At 45.0% G+C, this 17584-nt stretch overlaps 1 protein-coding gene across 7 annotated transcripts in view; it reads right to left on the bottom strand.

Annotated features, from left to right (window-relative positions):
- The window catches only part of RALYL (RALY RNA binding protein like), a 570979-nt gene that overhangs the window by 18213 nt on the left and 535182 nt on the right, over positions 1 to 17584 (bottom strand). For all 7 annotated transcript variants that reach the window (XM_081111044.1, XM_081111043.1, XM_081111042.1 and 4 more), the window contains one exon: positions 17286 to 17458. In XM_081111044.1, coding sequence (XP_080967170.1) covers positions 17286 to 17458 — 173 coding nt within the window. The remainder of the gene's footprint in view (positions 1 to 17285; positions 17459 to 17584) is intronic.

Here is a 17584-nt window from a genome sequence, read left to right as displayed (position 1 = left end):
ATCTGCTGCCTCCTGCACACTCCCTCCTGGGGATGTGCCCTCAACCAAGGTACATGCCCTTGACCGGAATCGAACCTGGGACCCTTCAGTCTGCAAGCCGATGCTCTATCCACTGAGCCAAACCGGTTACAGCAATGCTGAAGAGTTTTTAAAGTTCATCATGTTCAATATTTTTAAAAGTAGCAAGAAAAAGAATCAGTAAAGTTCTACACATATACCACAGTTGGTAAAAGATCAACTATGTTTGAAGCATTTAAAAAAATCCGAAACTTGAAAAAAAAAATTGTTAGTGGGTTGGCAGATAAAATGCTTAGGCGTTAGGTTCAATGACTTCTGGAAAAGGCAATCCGAGGCCAGCGTCTGTAGTTAAGTAACCCTTCCCTGGAAACGTTAGTCCGCCCAGCAGATCCAGTGTCAGAAGTCGACCTGTGTGATTGTAACATGCTTTAACACTTTAGAGAAATGGATTGCCTGATACATTGAAGGAACAGCTTCCATAGTTTTATGGAATATTGCTGTGCCCAACATTTTAGATTCAGAATAAAGAAAACATAACTGAATGTTCCAGTCTTTTTATGGATTCACTATTATAGGAAAGAGGAAACATGACTAACATGCAGATCTAGAAGACTAAAATGATGATAATTTAGGTTGGCTGGTGTGGCTCGGTTGGTTAGGTGCTATCCCATGCACCAAGAGGTCGCCGGTTCGATTCCTGGTCAGGGTACATGCCCGAGTGAAGGCTCAATCCTCAGTAAGGAGTGTGCAGGAGCCAGCCAATTGGTGTTTCTCTCTCATCAATGTTTCTATCCCTCTCCCCTTTCCCTTCCATTCTCTCTAAAAACGATTAATAAAAACAATTTTGATAATTTAAAAATAAATTTAGTATTCATATAATGTTTGTGCCAGAAATTTCAAGGAAAATATCACGGTTGTGTTAGAGACCCAATCCGACTTAATAGGATGAAGGAGATGGCATCTACGAGCTTTCTTTGAACACAGAGTCTGGCAGAAAAGGCCGAAGACAGGATTTCCACCCGGTTAACCTGATGTGGGGACCAGGCTCACCTGGCCTCTGTGTATGGAGTTCTCACTGACACACGGCTGTCCATTTAAAACCAGTGAACAGTGGGAGGCACCAGAGAATTGAATGGACTAAGCACAGAACCAGCCCCTGTGCGCAAACACAGCACTGGGCCAGCACGGGATTGTAGACAAAGTGTGGCTAAAAGTTTATGATTCCAATGATATCTCCATGGTTACAGTGCCATTTTAAAGAATGCCCTTTTGCCCAGTGCAATTTGTAGAGTCTTCACGTTTCCCCATAAACCAGAGGTAATTCTAGTTAAAATGATCCTTTTAAAGTCAAATGAAGCACATCTACACCTACTAGAAAATTGGTGAATTACTGCTCACAAATGGCTGAGGGAAAAATGGAAACATTTACAAGAATATGTGATGAGCTTTGCTAAGCATCCCCATCAGCACATGTGTTCACATATTTCAGAATTATTTTATTGTGGAAATAAAATTCTTTCCTTTAATTCTCTGGTAATTTACATTATTTGCTCAAACTATTTTTACTTCTTAAAAGCATCATGTAAATGCTAGCATTTTTTTTAACATCACATAATGTTGTGTGAGATAACGTTGCTAATAGAATATGCTGGAATTTTAAGACAACGGACTTTATGAGGGACATGTATAAATGGTGTAACTGAATCATTTAAATTTTTTCCTTTCGAAGTTATTAAAATGTCATTTAACTGGCATTTCCACTAAATTCTGTTACTCCAGGGGAGAGATTAAGTTTGCCAATCACATAAAGTCATGAACATGATCCTACTTATCCTCGTGTAACAACCTGCAAAGACGTCCTGCAGCAGGTGAGGGGGTGAGCCCGAGGCTTGGGATTTGCTTGAGGTCCTCCAGCTGTTAAAAGGCTCCTCTAACTGAATAAAAAACCCATACACCCTTCTTCGAAGTGAATTGCTCAATGCACAGCTGCGCTTTTAAGGATGAATGAGACAGCTTTTCTCCACGTCAAAAGGCCGAGAGACCACTCCCTTGCCCCTTTCCTCGGAGGGTCCCTGGGGGCGGAGGGCATCTGAGTCCTTCACTGACTTTTGATCCTCCAATATTTATAGTGTACTAGAGGCCCGGTGCCCAAAAATTTGTGCACTCGGGGGGGGGAGGGGTGTCCCTCAGCCCGGCCTGTGCCCTCTCGCAGTCTGGGACCCCTCGGGAGATAACGACCTGCTGGCTTAGGCCTGCTCCCGGGTGGCAGAGGGCAGGCCCAATCCCTAGGTGCAGCCCCTGGTTGGGCTCAGAGCAGGGCCAATTGGGGAGTTGGGGCACCGCCCCCTGTCATGCACAGAGCAGGGCAGATTGGGAGGTTGCGATGCCACCCTCAGTCACGCTCAGGGTAGGGCCGATTGGGGGGTTGGGGCACCGCCCCCTGTCACACTCAAGGCAGGGTCGATGGGGAGGTTGCGGCGCCACCCCCTGTCACGCACAGAGCAGGGCCCATCAGGGGGGTTGGGACCCCATACCCTGTCACGCACAGAGCAGGGTCAATCAGGGGGTTGGGGAGCTCCCCCCTGTCACTCACAGAGTAGGGCCGATAGGGGAATTGGGGCACCGCCCTCTGTCACACTCAGGGCACGGCCGATGGGGAGGTTATGGCTCTACCCCATCACACACAGAGCAGGGCCCGTGGGGGGGGGGCGGTTGGGGCACCACCCTCTATCACCCACAGAGCAGGGCCGATCAGGTGGTTGGGGCGCCGCCACTCTCACACTCAGGGCAGGGCCGATGGGGAGGTTATGGCTCTACCCTGTCACACACAGAGCAGGGCCTGTGGGGGGCGGGGGTGGGGGGTTGTGGCCCCGCCCCCTGTCACACACAGAGCCGCAGGGCGATCAGGGGGTTTGGGCGCTGCCCCCTGTCATGCTGATCCCGGTGCTGGGAGGCATATTACCCTTTTACTATATAGGATAGAGGCCTGGTGCACGTGTGGGGGCCGGCTGGTTTGCCCTGAAGGGTGTCCTGGATCAGGGTGGGGGTCCCCACTGGGGTGCCTGGCCAGCCTGGATGAGGGGATGATGGCTGTTTGCAGGTGGTCACACACCCTTCAGGGTGGGGGTCCCTACTGGGGTGCCTGGCCAGTCTGGGTGAGGGGCTGAGGGCTGTTTTCAGGCTGGGACTGAAGCTCCCAACTGCTCCTTTTTTTCTTTTTCTTTTTTTTTTTATTCTGGGCCAGCTTTAGCTCTGAGGCTCCAGCTCTTAGGCCTCCGCTCCTGAAAGCAGGTATCTGGTTTGTTTCGGTTTTATAATCGAAACTCTGTATCAACTCCAGCTCTGAGATCCCAGCGGCTGAAAGCTGGTTTCTGGGGTTTTGTTTAGCGTCTATATTTGTTACAGTGTTTGAAACTGCAGGCTCAGAGGCCTGCAGTCGCAGGCGGGGAACGTTGGAGTCCTCCGTCACTGAAGCAAGCAAGCCTCATGTTAGTTTCAAGCTGCCTGGCTGCCGGCCGCCATCTTGGCTTGCAGTTAATTTGCATATCTCGCTGATTAGCCAATGGGAAGGGTAGCGGTCGTACGCCAATTACCATGTTTCTCTTTTATTAGATAGGATGGAGAGATAGCGCCAAGATCATGGGCCAAATGACCTCTCTGATAGGGGACAATGCTGAATTTTGCCTGCCTTGTGGTCCTGAAAGCAGTTAAGGCTAAGACCCACCCACACCCCATTCCACCCTTTTTATTTGGGGAAATGGCTTACTGCAAAGAACTACCCTTCCCCATATGGCTCAGATAAGACTCACATGGCTGGACACAGACCTCAACATTCTCATTCTTGGTCACATGTTTGATCCCTGCTGATCACTGAGAATAAAATGCTTGTTAACCAAACTTGGGTAAGCTTCTCCCCACTCAGGACTCCAGCCCTTGGCCCACCAACAACCTGAGCCCCCCACACAGCCCCGAGAAGGGCCCTCCTGGAATACAGGCTGGCCCTAGGGTCAGGCATGACATGGTGTACTACCCAATAGGGCACCCACTCTTCCCACTTCCTCACTTCTGGTCATTCCAGCTTTGGTTACAAGGAAAATCCCTTTACAAGGAAAACCCTTTTAGCCTACCTCTTGAGACACTTACAGATCCCGTGGTCATGGCTCTTTGTTGTAAGAGTCCCATCCTCCCTTGCAAGGATCCTTTGAATAAAGCGTCTCCTAAGTCCATATTTGTTCTTAATTTGACATATGGAACAGCATAGCTCTGAAATGGCTCAGGAGCTGTACAGAAGATTGTGAGAGTTGGCTTTCTGTCTTGGAGGATAACTATTCTGCTTTGCTGTATGAAATGGGTGAAATTCTGTCCTTCTGACCAATGTGGCCTTAAGTTCTCCACAGTGTGACTAAAACTTAGACAAATGTCTTCCTGACTGTGGGCAAAGACATGGAAACAACCAAAGTATCGTTCAGTAAATGATTGGATAAAGAAGATGTGGTACATAGACAGGGTGGGCAAAAGCAGGTTTACATTTGTGAGTATAGGAAACACAAAGTTTATTCTTGTATTATTATTTATTAATTATTGTATTATTTTTTATACATACAATTGTAAACTGACTTCTGTCCTACCATGTATACCATGGAATACTACTAAGACATAAAAAATGAAATATTGCCATGTGTGATGGCATGGATGGACCTTGAGAATATCTTGCTAAGTGAAATAAGTCATAGACATAGACAACTGCATAGTGGCTACCAGAGGGAAGGAGGTAGGAGGTAGTAAAGGGTAAAGGGGGTCAAACATATGGCAACCGAAGAACATTTGACTTTGGGTGGTGGGCATACAAATGATGTGTCATAGAATTGTACACTAGAAACCTGTATAATCTTGTTAACCAACTAGAGGCCTGGTGCACAGATTTGTGCACTGGTGGGGGGGGCGTGGCCTATGGGGATCGGCCCGCTGTTGGAGCACCACTCATCCTGATCAGCTGAGCGGTGCTCCCACTGTGGGAGCACACTGACCACCAGGGGGAAGCTTCTGCATTGAGCATCTGTCCCCTGGTGGTCAGTGTGTGCCATAGCAACTGGTCAACCGGTCATTCTGGTTATTCCGCCATACAGTTGCTGGGCTTTTATACATATAGATGTCACCCCAATGAACTTAATTAAAAAGGAAGATAGTGCTCCCTATCTCCTACTCTTTGGGAGAGTGGGAGACAATTTAGATAAGTGACAATTAGCAAACATAGACAGCCTAATCTCAGTGACCTGCCTCCCCTCCAACTTCTTCCAGTCCTTTTCCACCAGTTCACTGCTTAAAAACTTGGCTGTCTTGTTTCAATGGAGTTGAGTTCAATCTTGTTCCTCCATTGCAAGTCTTGGTCCCTACTGCCAATCTTGACTAGTCTTCCTGCCTGTTTAACTCCACCCAGTCCAATTTCTCTTTGACATTAACATTGTAGTCACTTTGGTACTACCTTACATGCTTGTATACCTGTGAATGTTTACTCAAAAAATTGTAATTCTATTCTATGTTTGTAAAAAAGTGTCTTTTTGTTGGCCAAATTACTTTATTTTCCCCCAAAACTTTCATAACTAGTCTTTTGAAATCTGACAGCGTCAATACTTCAGATTGCTCTATTTTCTTCTAGCATTTCTAGAAAAGTAGCTTTTTTTTTTTTTTACCTTTTTTCTTCTTTTTGTATATTTAAGGCTTATGTTTGGACTGTCTCTCATTTGCAAAGGACTTCAGGACCTCTCTATTATCTTCCTCTTTTGTTTCTCCCTTGTAGAAACTTTGGTATGGTGGAAATATTTTGTTTGGATTTATACTCTAAAGTTTTTACCTACCTGTTAACATTATTAGAGGCAGTTTGGAAATTGCGCATCAACCACAACACTTTTAACATTTCAAAAGCCCTGAATTAGAGCCCATTTTTCAAGGACCATATTGCCCTCCCAGCTGCGGGAAGCCACCACTTGCCAATACTGTGATGAGAGTGCACCAAGGAATGCTGAAGGCCAATGGACCTTGGGCATTAGCAGGGCTGCTGCTAAGCATTGATTGTTCGTGTTGAGATAGTGGTGGCTCAAGGCAATTCCATAACCTGATAATCCTTTTACTGTTTATCAGACTTTACCTTTGATATTCCTGTATGCATTGCTAGAGGGCAAGATGTGTATCTAAAACTTAATAAGAAGCAGACAGGACACAGTCTCAGTGTGTCTCTTCAAGAAAGAGGCTCCACTTGGCCTCAATGCCTTCTAAATTCATATTTCTTGTATAGCATTTTCATTTGTGCATCAGCCCCTCCTTCAGATCCTGAACCCCGACGCAAAGGTTGCAGCACCAGCTGCAGCTGGGATCACAGCTCTGTCTTCCTTGTTCAGGCTTACTCTGTTCTGAGTTTTCTTACATTTATTTTCTTACGAAAATACATTTATTTTCTTGTGATTTTCAGCTTTCTGTGTACTGTTTGGGCTTAAAAATTACAGCTCAGAATGGGATAGAGGTTTATTTTCTGGTTTGTTTTATAACTTGGTGTCCTAGCTTTCCTAACTAAATTCAGGTTGCTTCTAATTTGCATTTTTATCACTTCTGGGAGGTAACAATGTGGAACCACGGAGCAGCCACTGGACAGAGTCAGTACTGCTGTGTGGCCTTTGATGTGCTGGTTTAAGCCTCTTAAGTTCCTCCTCAGTGTCCCCAGGATGCAGGCTGCTGCCCCAGTGACCTGGCAAAGAAGTTATAATGAAAGGTCTTTCCTCTCTGCTGTGTAATAATCCTCTAAGTCACAGAAGGCATGCACACAAAAGCAATATTCAGAACAGATCTGATTACCATACACAATAAAATGTGCTTAAAAATGAAGATGGGGCTCATAGTTTGAGTTAAGCGGAAGACATTTTTCTCTCTTTAACAAATATTCATTAACATGTGTAAGTACCACATTAAGGAAAAATACCAACTAAAATAAGCCCCGAGGAATTAAAAAATCAGTGAGCCAGGAAAGAGTGATGTCACTAATTACAACAGAGCAAGTTAAGCATGATGGAATGGATACAGAGTGCGCTCTAAAGAGAGACGCAGATCCAAAGTGTCCAGGGCAGGCCTGGGCCTTGTCCAAAGATGAATTCATGACAGTGACACGGTATCGAGGACACGGATGTGTCGACCGATCAGACAAAACAATGAGTGGAGAAGGTATTCAAGATAGAAGGGAGAGCATGTACATCCAGTATAATATAGTCTATCAAGGACCACCAGCAATCAGCATTTCTCCATCCCCACAGGCCTGACCGTATGCTGGGCACTGTGCTCTGCATGAGGGATTCTAAACCAAGAGGCCTTCGGCCTGCAAGGCTCTTAGTCTGGCTGAAGAGAGAAGCCTTGTTTTCACGTGCACAATTCTACGATGCATCGTCTGTAGGTGGCATTGTGCTCACCACCCAAAGGCAGTGTCTTTCTTTTATATTTGATGCCCTTTGCCCTCTTCACTCTCCCCTCTCCTCTCTTCCCCTCTGGTGACCACCATTCTGTCATGTGTCTATGAGTTTGTTTGTTGCTTTCTGTTTTATATCCCACTTAGGTATAAAACCATATGGTTCTTGTGAGATAGACATTTTTATAAAGTAGTAGCAGCAAGGAGGTGAGTATGCTGCCAGGAGTTTGTGTGAGTTGTGAGGATACCAGTGAGGTTTCTAGAAGGGTGTGGCATTAGGGCTGAGTGTTGAAATCAAAGCGGATGTTCCTTAGGATGAGAAACGGAATGACAACCCAGAAAGACTAATCCCCGCCCCCAGCCCTCACCTCCAGATGCAATGACAGAGTGTCCTCTTGCACAAGGCTTCTTGTTGCTCAGATCTGCCCACACTGCCACCTGGCTCAGTGGCAGTTCCCTCTATTGACCAGTAGTGTTCTTTGATGGACACAACCCCTCTCTGCAAACCCATTTTCCAACTGATGGGTTATGTGGCGTTTTGGATATTGTGAGTAGAGCTGCTAGGGCATTCTTCTACAAGAACCTTCTAGACACACACTTTCATTTCTGTTGGAGGCTCAGGAGTGTAAATGCTGGCTCGTTATGTTTATTAAAAATTGCCGGACAGTTCTAAATGGTTGCACCATTTTATCTGCCCACCAATCGCGTTGGAGAGTTTCAGCTTTCCACATCTTTGCCAATACTTCACCCTGTCAGTTTTGGCCATTCTGGGCCATGTGCAGCGTTACCTTATTGTGGTTAAATTTGTATTTTCCTGAAGACAAATGATTCTGAGTGGCTTCCCTGTGCTCACTTCTTTTTTGGTGAAGTTTCCACTTGTCCTTCTTCCTCATGGACCATGAGCTCTGTGTCCAGGGCTCTCAACCCTGGCTACACAGGAAAACATCTCTGGACTCTTGGTTAGGCTGCACCCCAAGGACTCTTGATTTTATTGCCATGGCTGGAGACACATATCTTTGGTATTTATGACAAAGTATTTTGGTGATTCTACGTGCATCTAGGCTGGAGGGTTCTGGCACCTGCAGTCCAGTGGCTCTCAAACTTCTAGAGGCGTCAGAATCACCAGGAAACACAGAGTGACCGGACGACTCCTTAACACGCTGATTGCTGAGGTCCACCCTCCGAGTCTCATTCAGAGACACTGGGTTAGAGCCCGAGACTTTGTTTTCGTCTGAGAATTTGCATTTCTAGCAAGCTTCCACTGATAGGATGCCGCTGGTCCTGGGACCACCCCTCAGATCTACTGCTGTAGACACACTCACCAGCCAGCTCTCAGCACACTCGGAGTTCCTTCAAGGCTTCCTTCCCATGTATCTATTATCTGTTGGCAATGCCCTCTAACCCTTCGCTTTCCCTGCACATGTTTCTTCATTCTTTCAGAACCAGCTCGAATGTCACAACCTTTGAAAAGTCTGTCCAGCTTCTGTTATTTCACATCCCACTCGTCATTTTCATGCTTCATGTGGTAATTGCACTTTTCAGTTTTGTTAATACCTGTTTCTGTGTTGTGACTTCAGCGTGCCTCTCCTACCCAGTAAACGTCTATAACATCAGAAGCCAGCAGGCTTTGTTCTTAGGATCTTTGGTGACTAAATATGTGGCACATTACTGAGTTTCCACTATTTTATTTAAAAATGTTTTGGTTGTTGTTTTAATGAATGAATGGTTGGATGACTATAGAAAAGGAGATATATAAGGCTTTCAATATGCTCAAATTCTTAAAAACGACAATTGACCATCTGTTACTAAGTTGGTGGCCAGATCACATGAGCCAAAGAACAAATCTATGGCAAAAACTAAAATAAAAGCCATATATCATCACAGGGTACAGTTCACATTATCTTAAAAAAAAGTCATAAGAAGAAAACTTGAAATGAAATATTTTTGAATTGAGTAAGCCAGCAAGTATAAAATGGAAGAAAAATTTAACCAGATGAAAGGGCAGTATAATTATACTTAGAATATTGCATTTGCTTCCTGAAGACTTTCTTATCAAGTAAGAAGTGCATAGTCTCCAGAGACTTGGAAGGCATAAAGTTCCATGTGAGGATTATGTTGCTGGAAACGTAATGCTTTATTGAGAGCTTCATGTGGAAGCGAGGTGATGATCATCCAATTATGATAACGATGGCTGCAAATTCCTTGCTCATGTTGTGTCAGAGTCTTTGTTCCATGAAGTTCATTTAGTCCATCCAAGAGCCCTGTGAGATGGGTATTTCCATTCCAGTTTCACAGATGACAACACAGAGGCTGAAAGAAGCTAAAAAATTAGTTCCAGACAAGCATTCCTATATGCATGAAGGTTGCCAGAGGTATTACAGGAAGTCCAAGTTGAATTTCAGTTTCTAACAAATGGGACATAATTGTTTTTGTTAGAAGTATGTCCCGTGTAATATGTGTGACATGATTACATGATTATATTAGAGAACTAATTGTTTATCTGAAATTAAGATTTCACAGGGTGTCCTGTAGCTTTATGTGCTAAATCTGAAAATCTTGCTTCTTTTTAAGTGCAGAAAAACCTGCCAATTGCATTGCATGTCCAATTTCCTTTCATGAAATTCATGGGATTAGAGAGGGAAAGCAGAGGATCAGGGAGAAAATGGAGATCAGAGAGGGAAAGCAGAGGATCAGGGAGAACATGGAGATCAGAGAGGGAAAGGAGAGGATCAGGGAGAAAATGGAGATCAGAGAGGGAAAGGAGGGGATCAGGGAGGGAGGGGAGGAGGTCAGGGAGGAGGGGAGAAGATGAGGGAAGGAGGGGCGGAGACCAGGGAGGAAGGGGAGGAGGCCAGAGAGCGAGGGGAGGAGATCAGAAAGAGAGCAGGGAAAATCAGTGAGATGAATTTCTACTCTGAGGGAGGTGGGCAGCTGTTGAAGAGTCTTTTTTTAAAATATATATTTTTGTATTGTTGATAGTATTACAGATATCTCCCATTTTCCCCCTTTCCTCACTCACACAATCTTTTTTCTTTGAATTTGATGTAAAGTTTCCTTTTCTTTTTATTTCATTAATCTTTATTGTTGAGATTATTACAGATGTCCCTCTTTTCCCCCCCATAGCTCCCCTCCACCCAGTTCCCACCCCACCCCAGGCCCTGGCCACCCTATTCTCTGTGTCCATAGGCACTGCATACATGCAGATAAGATCTTTGTCTAATCTCTTCCAGCACACCCCCACACCCCCTTCCCTCTGAGAATCCTCAGTCTGTTCCATTTCCATGCCGCTGATTCTATTCCATTCACCAGTTTATTCTGTTCATCAGATTTTTTATTCATTTGATTTTTAGATTTACTTGTTAGTAGATATGTATTTGTTGTAACTTAGCTTATAATTTTTTATCTTTACCTTTTTCTTCTTCTTCCTCTTCTTAAAGAGTATCCTTCAGCATTTCATATAATACTGGTTTGGTGGTGATGAACTCCTTTAGCTTTTTCTTATCTGTGAAGCTCTTTATCTGACCTTAAATTCTAAATGATAGCTTTGCTGGATAGAGTAATCTTGGCTGTAGGTTCTTGCTATTCATCGCTTTGAATATTTCTTTCCACTCCCTTCTGGCCTGCATAGTTTCTGTTGAGAAATCAGCTGACAGTTGTATAGGTACTCCCTTGCAGGTAACTAACTGTTTTTCTCTTGCTGATTCTCTCTTTGTCTTTTGCTCTTGGCATTTTAATTATGATGTGTCTTGGTGTGGTCCTCTTTGGATTCCTCTTGTTTGGGGTTCTCTGTGCTTCGTGGACTTGTGAGTCTATTTCTTTCACCAGGTAGGGGAAGTTTTCTGTCATTATTTCTTCAAATAGGTTTTCAATATCTTGCTCTCTCTCTTCTTCTGGCACCCCCATAATTTGGATGTTGGTACACTTAAAGTTGTCCCAAAGGCTCCTTACATTATCTTCATATTTTTGGATTATTTTTCCTTTTTGCTCTTCTGGTTCGGTGTTTTTTGCTTCCTTGTATTTCAAATCATTGACTTGATTCTTGGGATCCTCTAGTCTACTGTTGAATCTCTGTATATTATTCTTTATTTCAGTCAGTGTATGCTTAATTTCTGACTGGTCCTTTTCCATTCTTTTGGCATTCTCATTAAGATCTTTGAAGGTCTTACTAAGTTATTCAGAGGTTTCTAGAAGATTCTTGAGTAACCTTATAACTGTGGTTTTGAACTCTATATCCAGTAGTTTGCTTTCTTTCATGTCTTTCATTTGTGACATGTTTCTTTGTCTCCACATTTTGGTTGCTTCGCTGTTTGTTTCTATGTATTGGGTAAAGCTGCTATGTTTCATTGAGTTGATAGAGTGGCTTTGTGTAGTAGGTGTCCTATAGGGCCCAGTGACTCAGCCTCCCCATTCACCTGAGTCTTGGTGCACCCCTTTGTGGGCTGTGTGCACAGTCTTGTTGTAGTTGAGCCTTGATTTCTGGGAGGAATTGACCTCCAGGCCAATTAGCTGTGGGGGCCAGCTGCAACTACAGTGGGAAAGCTGCTGTGCAGGAGATACCCTTATGGGGCAGGATTTGCTTCAGTGGAGCTTTAGTGCTCACTGAGTCTCCCCCTTGAGTGTGTCACTTATGGATGTGAAGATTTGTAATCTGGTATGGTCTCACACTGACCACTGGGTACACTGGCTCTTGGGGGGTACAAAGTCAGCCACTGCCTGGGGCCACCCAGCAGGAGCTACAGAGAGATCTGCAGATTCCTCCTTTTTGTATCGTGTTTGGAAGTGCCCAGATGAGGCCCAGCTGTGAAGCAAGGCGGACTGGTACTGGTGCCGGCCTTGGGCTTTTTATTGATTGCTTTGGGGCTCCCTGACCCAGCTGCAGCTTATTTGACAGGTTTTAGGCTGAGAAAGGACAGGCCATTCATATGCAAAAGCTGCTGAACACAGCTTGGGTGGGGTTGTAAATTGGGTGGGGCGGTGTCTCAGGGAATCTCCAGGGCAGAGCAAACAGAAATGGCTGCCAACAGATGGAAGTACATACCATGTTCATGGATTGGTAGAATCAACATCATGAAAATGTCCTTACTACCCAAAGCAATCTATAAATTCAACACACTTCCCATTAAAATACCAACGGCATATTTCACAGACCTAGAACGAATGCTCCAAAAATTCATCTGGAATAAAACAAAACCCTGAATAGCTGCAGCAATCCTAAGAAAGAAGAACAAAGTAGGTGGGATCTCAATACCAGATATCAAGCAGTATTACAAAGCCGCTGTTCTCAAAACTGCCTGGTACAGGCACAAGAACAGACATATAGATCAATGGAATAGAATAGAGAATCCAGAAATTGACCCTAACCAATATGCTCAGTTAATATTTGACAAAGGAGGCAAGAACATACAATGGAGTCAAGACAGTCTCTTCAATAAATGGTGTTGGGAAAATTGGACAGATACATGCCAAAAAATGAAACTAGACCACCAACTTACACCATACACAAAAATAAACTCAAAATGGATAAAGGACTTAAATGTAAGATGGGAAACCATAAAAATACTAGAGGAACCCAAAAGCAACAAAATCTCAGACATATGCCGAAGCAATTTCTTCACTGATACTGCTCCTAGGGCATTGGAAACTAAAGAGAAAATAAACAAGTGGGACTACATCAAAATAAAAAGCTTCTGCACAGCAAAAGAAACCATCAACAAAACAACAAGAAAGCCCACTGCATGGGAGAACATATTTGCCAGTGTTATCACCGATAAGGGTTTAATCTCCAACATTTATAGGGAACTCATACAACTTAACAAAAGGAAGATAAACAATCTAATAAAAAAATGTGCAAAGGACCTAAATAGACACCTTTCAAAAGAGGACATACAGAAGGCCAAGAGACATATGAAAACATGCTCAAAGTCACTAATAATCTGAGAGATGCAAATCAATACAGCAATGAGGTATCATCTCACACCTGTCAGACTGGCTATCATCAAAAAATCAACAAACGACAAGTGCTGGAGAGGATGCAGAGAAGAGGGAACACTCGTGCACTGCTGGTAGGAATGCAGACTGGTGCAGCCACTATGGAAGACAGTATGGAGTTTCCTCAAAAAGTTAAAAATGGAACTCCCATTTGACCCAGTGATCCCACTTCTAGGAATATATCCCAAGAAACTAGAAACACCAATCAGAAAGGATATATGCATCCCTATGTTCTTAGCAGCACAATTTACCATAGCAAAGATCTGGAAACAGCCTAAGTGCCCATCAGTAGATGAATGGATTAGAAAACTGTGGTACATCTACACAATGGAATACTATGCTGCAGTAAAAAAGAAGCAATTCTTACCATTTGCAACAGCATGAATGGAACTGGAGAGCATTATGCTAAGTGAAATAAGCCAGTCAATGAAAGAAAAATGCCACATGATCTCACTCATTTATGGATAATAAAGACCATTATAGACTGATGAACAAAAATAGATACAGAGGCAGTGCAGCATCGAACAGACTGTCAAACTACAGCAGGAAGGCTGGGGAGGGTTGTGGGGCAGGAGCGGGGGGTAAGAGATCAACTGAAGGACTGTATGCATGCATATAAGCATAACCAATGGACATAAGACATTGTGGGGTAGGGGAGGCCGGGGAATGTCAAGGGGTGGGGGAAGGAGACATATGTCATACTCTTTGTAATACTTTAAGCAATAAACAAAAACAAAAAAAAGGGAAAAAAAAGAAATGACTGCTAGTCAGCCCTACACTGGGGAGGTCTCAGCACAGGAACAATGACCACTGTGAGCACCTCTGTCTGGAAGAAAGCCACCCCCACATTCCTTCCCTGAAGCCAGACAGTCCAATTTCTCCTTGTATGTGTCTGAGTCCCCCAGAGCCTCACCAGGCACTGGAGCTTAGAGCAAGCAGAAACTTGTAAGTTCAGTTTGTAGTGCCAGCCTTTTAAGAGGAGGAGCTGGGTCTCCAGCAGCCTCTGTGTCACTGAGCCCCAATTCACATTGGTTTTTACAGCCCATAGTTCTTACTGCTTGTAGGGACTTCTTTCCCCAGCTCTGGAACCCTGGGCTGGGGGCCTGGTGTGGGGCTGGTACCCTTTGCTCCCTTGGGCGGCCTCCATAGAGGCGATCTCCCTCCTGATTATAAAAGCTGCATACATGGGTGCCGGACCAGCCCATTCCGTGCCTCCGCACCTCCTACCAGTGTCAATGTGCTTTCTTCTTTACTTCTCTAGTTGTAGGACTTCCACTCAGCCAGCTTTCCCGTGGTTGTGGATGATAGTTGTTCTGTATTTTAGTTGTAATTTTGATGTGGTTGTGGGAGGTAGCAAGTACAGGTGTTTACCTATGCCGCCATCTTGATTCCTCTGTTGGAGTCTTAAGCAGAATGACCTGCCCAGCTCAGGGCTAACAGGACCACACTGGCTGCTGCTTGGGACCAGTGTGAAGAAGGAAAGGGCAGAAGGGGGTGACCTTCACATGCTCAGGCAGAAGCTCCGTGGTGGGCTGGGTGGGTTCCAGTTTCAGGCGGTGGTGCTCTGGGCTCTGGGAGCTGACTCCAGCTTGGAGTTGGGGACAGGGCTTCATCCTCTGAGCTTTCATTTGAACCCCAGTGTGGTTTCACACTTGGACCTGAGAGAACCTGAGGGATCTGCCCCAGGGGCACCTTGGGGTACAAGTGCCCTTCCACAAAGCACACACACTGAGGGTGCCTGCTCTGCCCAGGCCTGTGCTAGACCGTCACTCACACAGCGCTCCTGGGTCAGGCAGGGGTTGTCTCCTGTCACCCCAAGTTCTCTCTCCACCAGCAGCTTCCTCCCAGCATCCTCACCATTTACACTTGGACTTGATTCTAAGTGAGATGATCAAAGGCACTGCAAGTTTTTAAGCCAGGGAGTGGCATGATTGGATGAACAGTTTATATCGATTTCTATTCTTCTTGTGTGGAGAATGGATTGCACGGCTGACATGGAGATGGGACTAGCTTTGGGCTGTGATTTGGAGGTAGAATTAATGGGGAGGGTAAAGGGAATCAGAGGTAATGCCAGTCCTTTGGTTTTAATAATGGGATGATGACATTTTTAAAAAATATGTTTTGAGTTTAGACAGGAATGGAGAGGGAGAGAGAGATAGAAACATCAAGGATGAGAGAGAATCATTGATTGATGCCTTCTGCGTGCCCCCTACTGGGGATCAAGCCTGCAACCCAGGCATATGCCCTGACCGGGAATCGAACCCAGGACCCTTCAGCCCCCAGGCCGACACTCTATCCACTGAGCCAAACCAGCTAGGGTTATATTTTTCTTTTTTACTAGAATGAGGAAGACAGGAAAGGAATAAGTTGGCTGGAAAAACATCAAGGCTGCCTGGCGTGTCCCATTTCAGTTGTTCATTGGAGACCTATGAGGAAACAGGCTATGAATACTGGAGTCTAGACTTCCCGGAGGAGATCAGGAACAGAAATCTAGATTTGGGAAGCTCTGGCCTATAGATACTATTTAAAGCTCTGGTATTTGAGGTCACCTTGGGAGAGTGTGCCAAACGAGGAGGTGGCTCATGACAAGGTCTGGGCTGCTCCAATATTTAAAATGGGGTCTGGAGGGAAAGTTACCAGTGGAGGAAACTGAGAATGAGCAACTGGTAACTAACTCTCAGCCCAATGCTGCTGAGCAGTGAGTTAAAGTCAGAACAGAAGGTAAGCATTGGGAATGGCGGCGGGGGCCTGCAGGTGCCTCGGGGAGAGCAGGAGTCTGACTGAACAGGCCGAGGAAACCTGAGGAGAAGCCCAGAAACTTCGTCCCTCTTCATTCTGGTCCCTGCTCAACAGACTCCTAACATCAAAACAATTCCAAGAAAGCTCCTTAAGTCCTTCAAACTGATGCAGTCTTTTGTAGAAATAAGGGTGTTAATGGCTGATCTTGGAAAAGTTTAAGTGAAGATGCCAGGCAATTTAGACAGAGCTGGAATATTAAAAATCAATATTGAGTTACATAAATAAAATATTGATGGGGTGATTATTCCATTGATGTTTGAGAGTTTGCAACACACACACACACACACACACACACACACACACACTGTTATTAGTCAGCCCCTTAGGATAGACTATCTAATTTCATGGCTGATAAAATATAAGAACGAGCATGCTCCTCAGCATGTATTTACCAAGTCCCCGGCGTGTTATGGGGAAGAGGACATCTGGAGACGAGCAGTGTAATGATGGCGACAGTGGGAACATAAAATGTGCAAAATGAAGTCTCAGCTAAGTCCCCAGTTCATCAGACTGGCTACTCAGCAGCACAGGCCCAGCTGATGGGACCGGCTGTGAATCAGGGGGTCACCTCAGTGAGCAAGTGCAGGAAGGACGGCTGGCCTGTGGCTAGCAGAGACAGTCAGCTCAGTGGACATGGCTGGATAAGAGGGGCACTGGGCATCTTCCCGTAAGTGGTCTGTTACTGGGAGCTTATATCCACGTACAGTTGAAGTGCAATTCAACTGAATACACACAAATTTGCTTTCATGATGGAGCATTTGGGAAAAAGAATCTTCCTTTTGGGACTTGAAGTATATCTAATCGCATGCATCCTATTTCCATTTCTTCATGGACTCCCTCGTGCTTTACGTTAGCACTTATTTATGTATTGAGCACTTATTCTGTGCAAAGCACTGGACTGACGCTGCCTTAAACAAATGCACAGAAGAAAGAAACTAGCCCCGAATATTGAATTTTTCTCCTAAACCGTATGAGCTGCTGACATGCTGGTGCTGTTCCCAATGGGCATGGACACCACACGTTTAGTTCCTACCAGCGCGTGGCCCCCATCTTCCTCGAAGTCCTCCTCTACACCGTCGGTCATCTCCTCGCCGTCTGCGTCGGGCCCTCCTTCTGCAGGCTCCTCGGGAGAGTGGTCTGCGTTCTCCGACACACATTCCTCTTGGATCAGCTCTATACTCTCTTCCAATTGCTTCTTCTGAGCTTCTGGGGGGAGGGAGGGGAGAAAGCAAATGATTACTACCTTGGGTTGCTCAGGTGCCATTTGGGTAAACCACGAGAAAAACAAACAGTCTACAGAAGGTACACTACCGCTAAGCTGTGAGGAAGATA

The sequence above is a fragment of the Myotis nattereri genome, assembly GCF_964212035.1.
Source record: "Myotis nattereri genome assembly, chromosome: 17".
NCBI lineage: Eukaryota > Metazoa > Chordata > Mammalia > Chiroptera > Vespertilionidae > Myotis > Myotis nattereri.
This window is presented reverse-complemented; position numbering and strand designations above follow the sequence as displayed.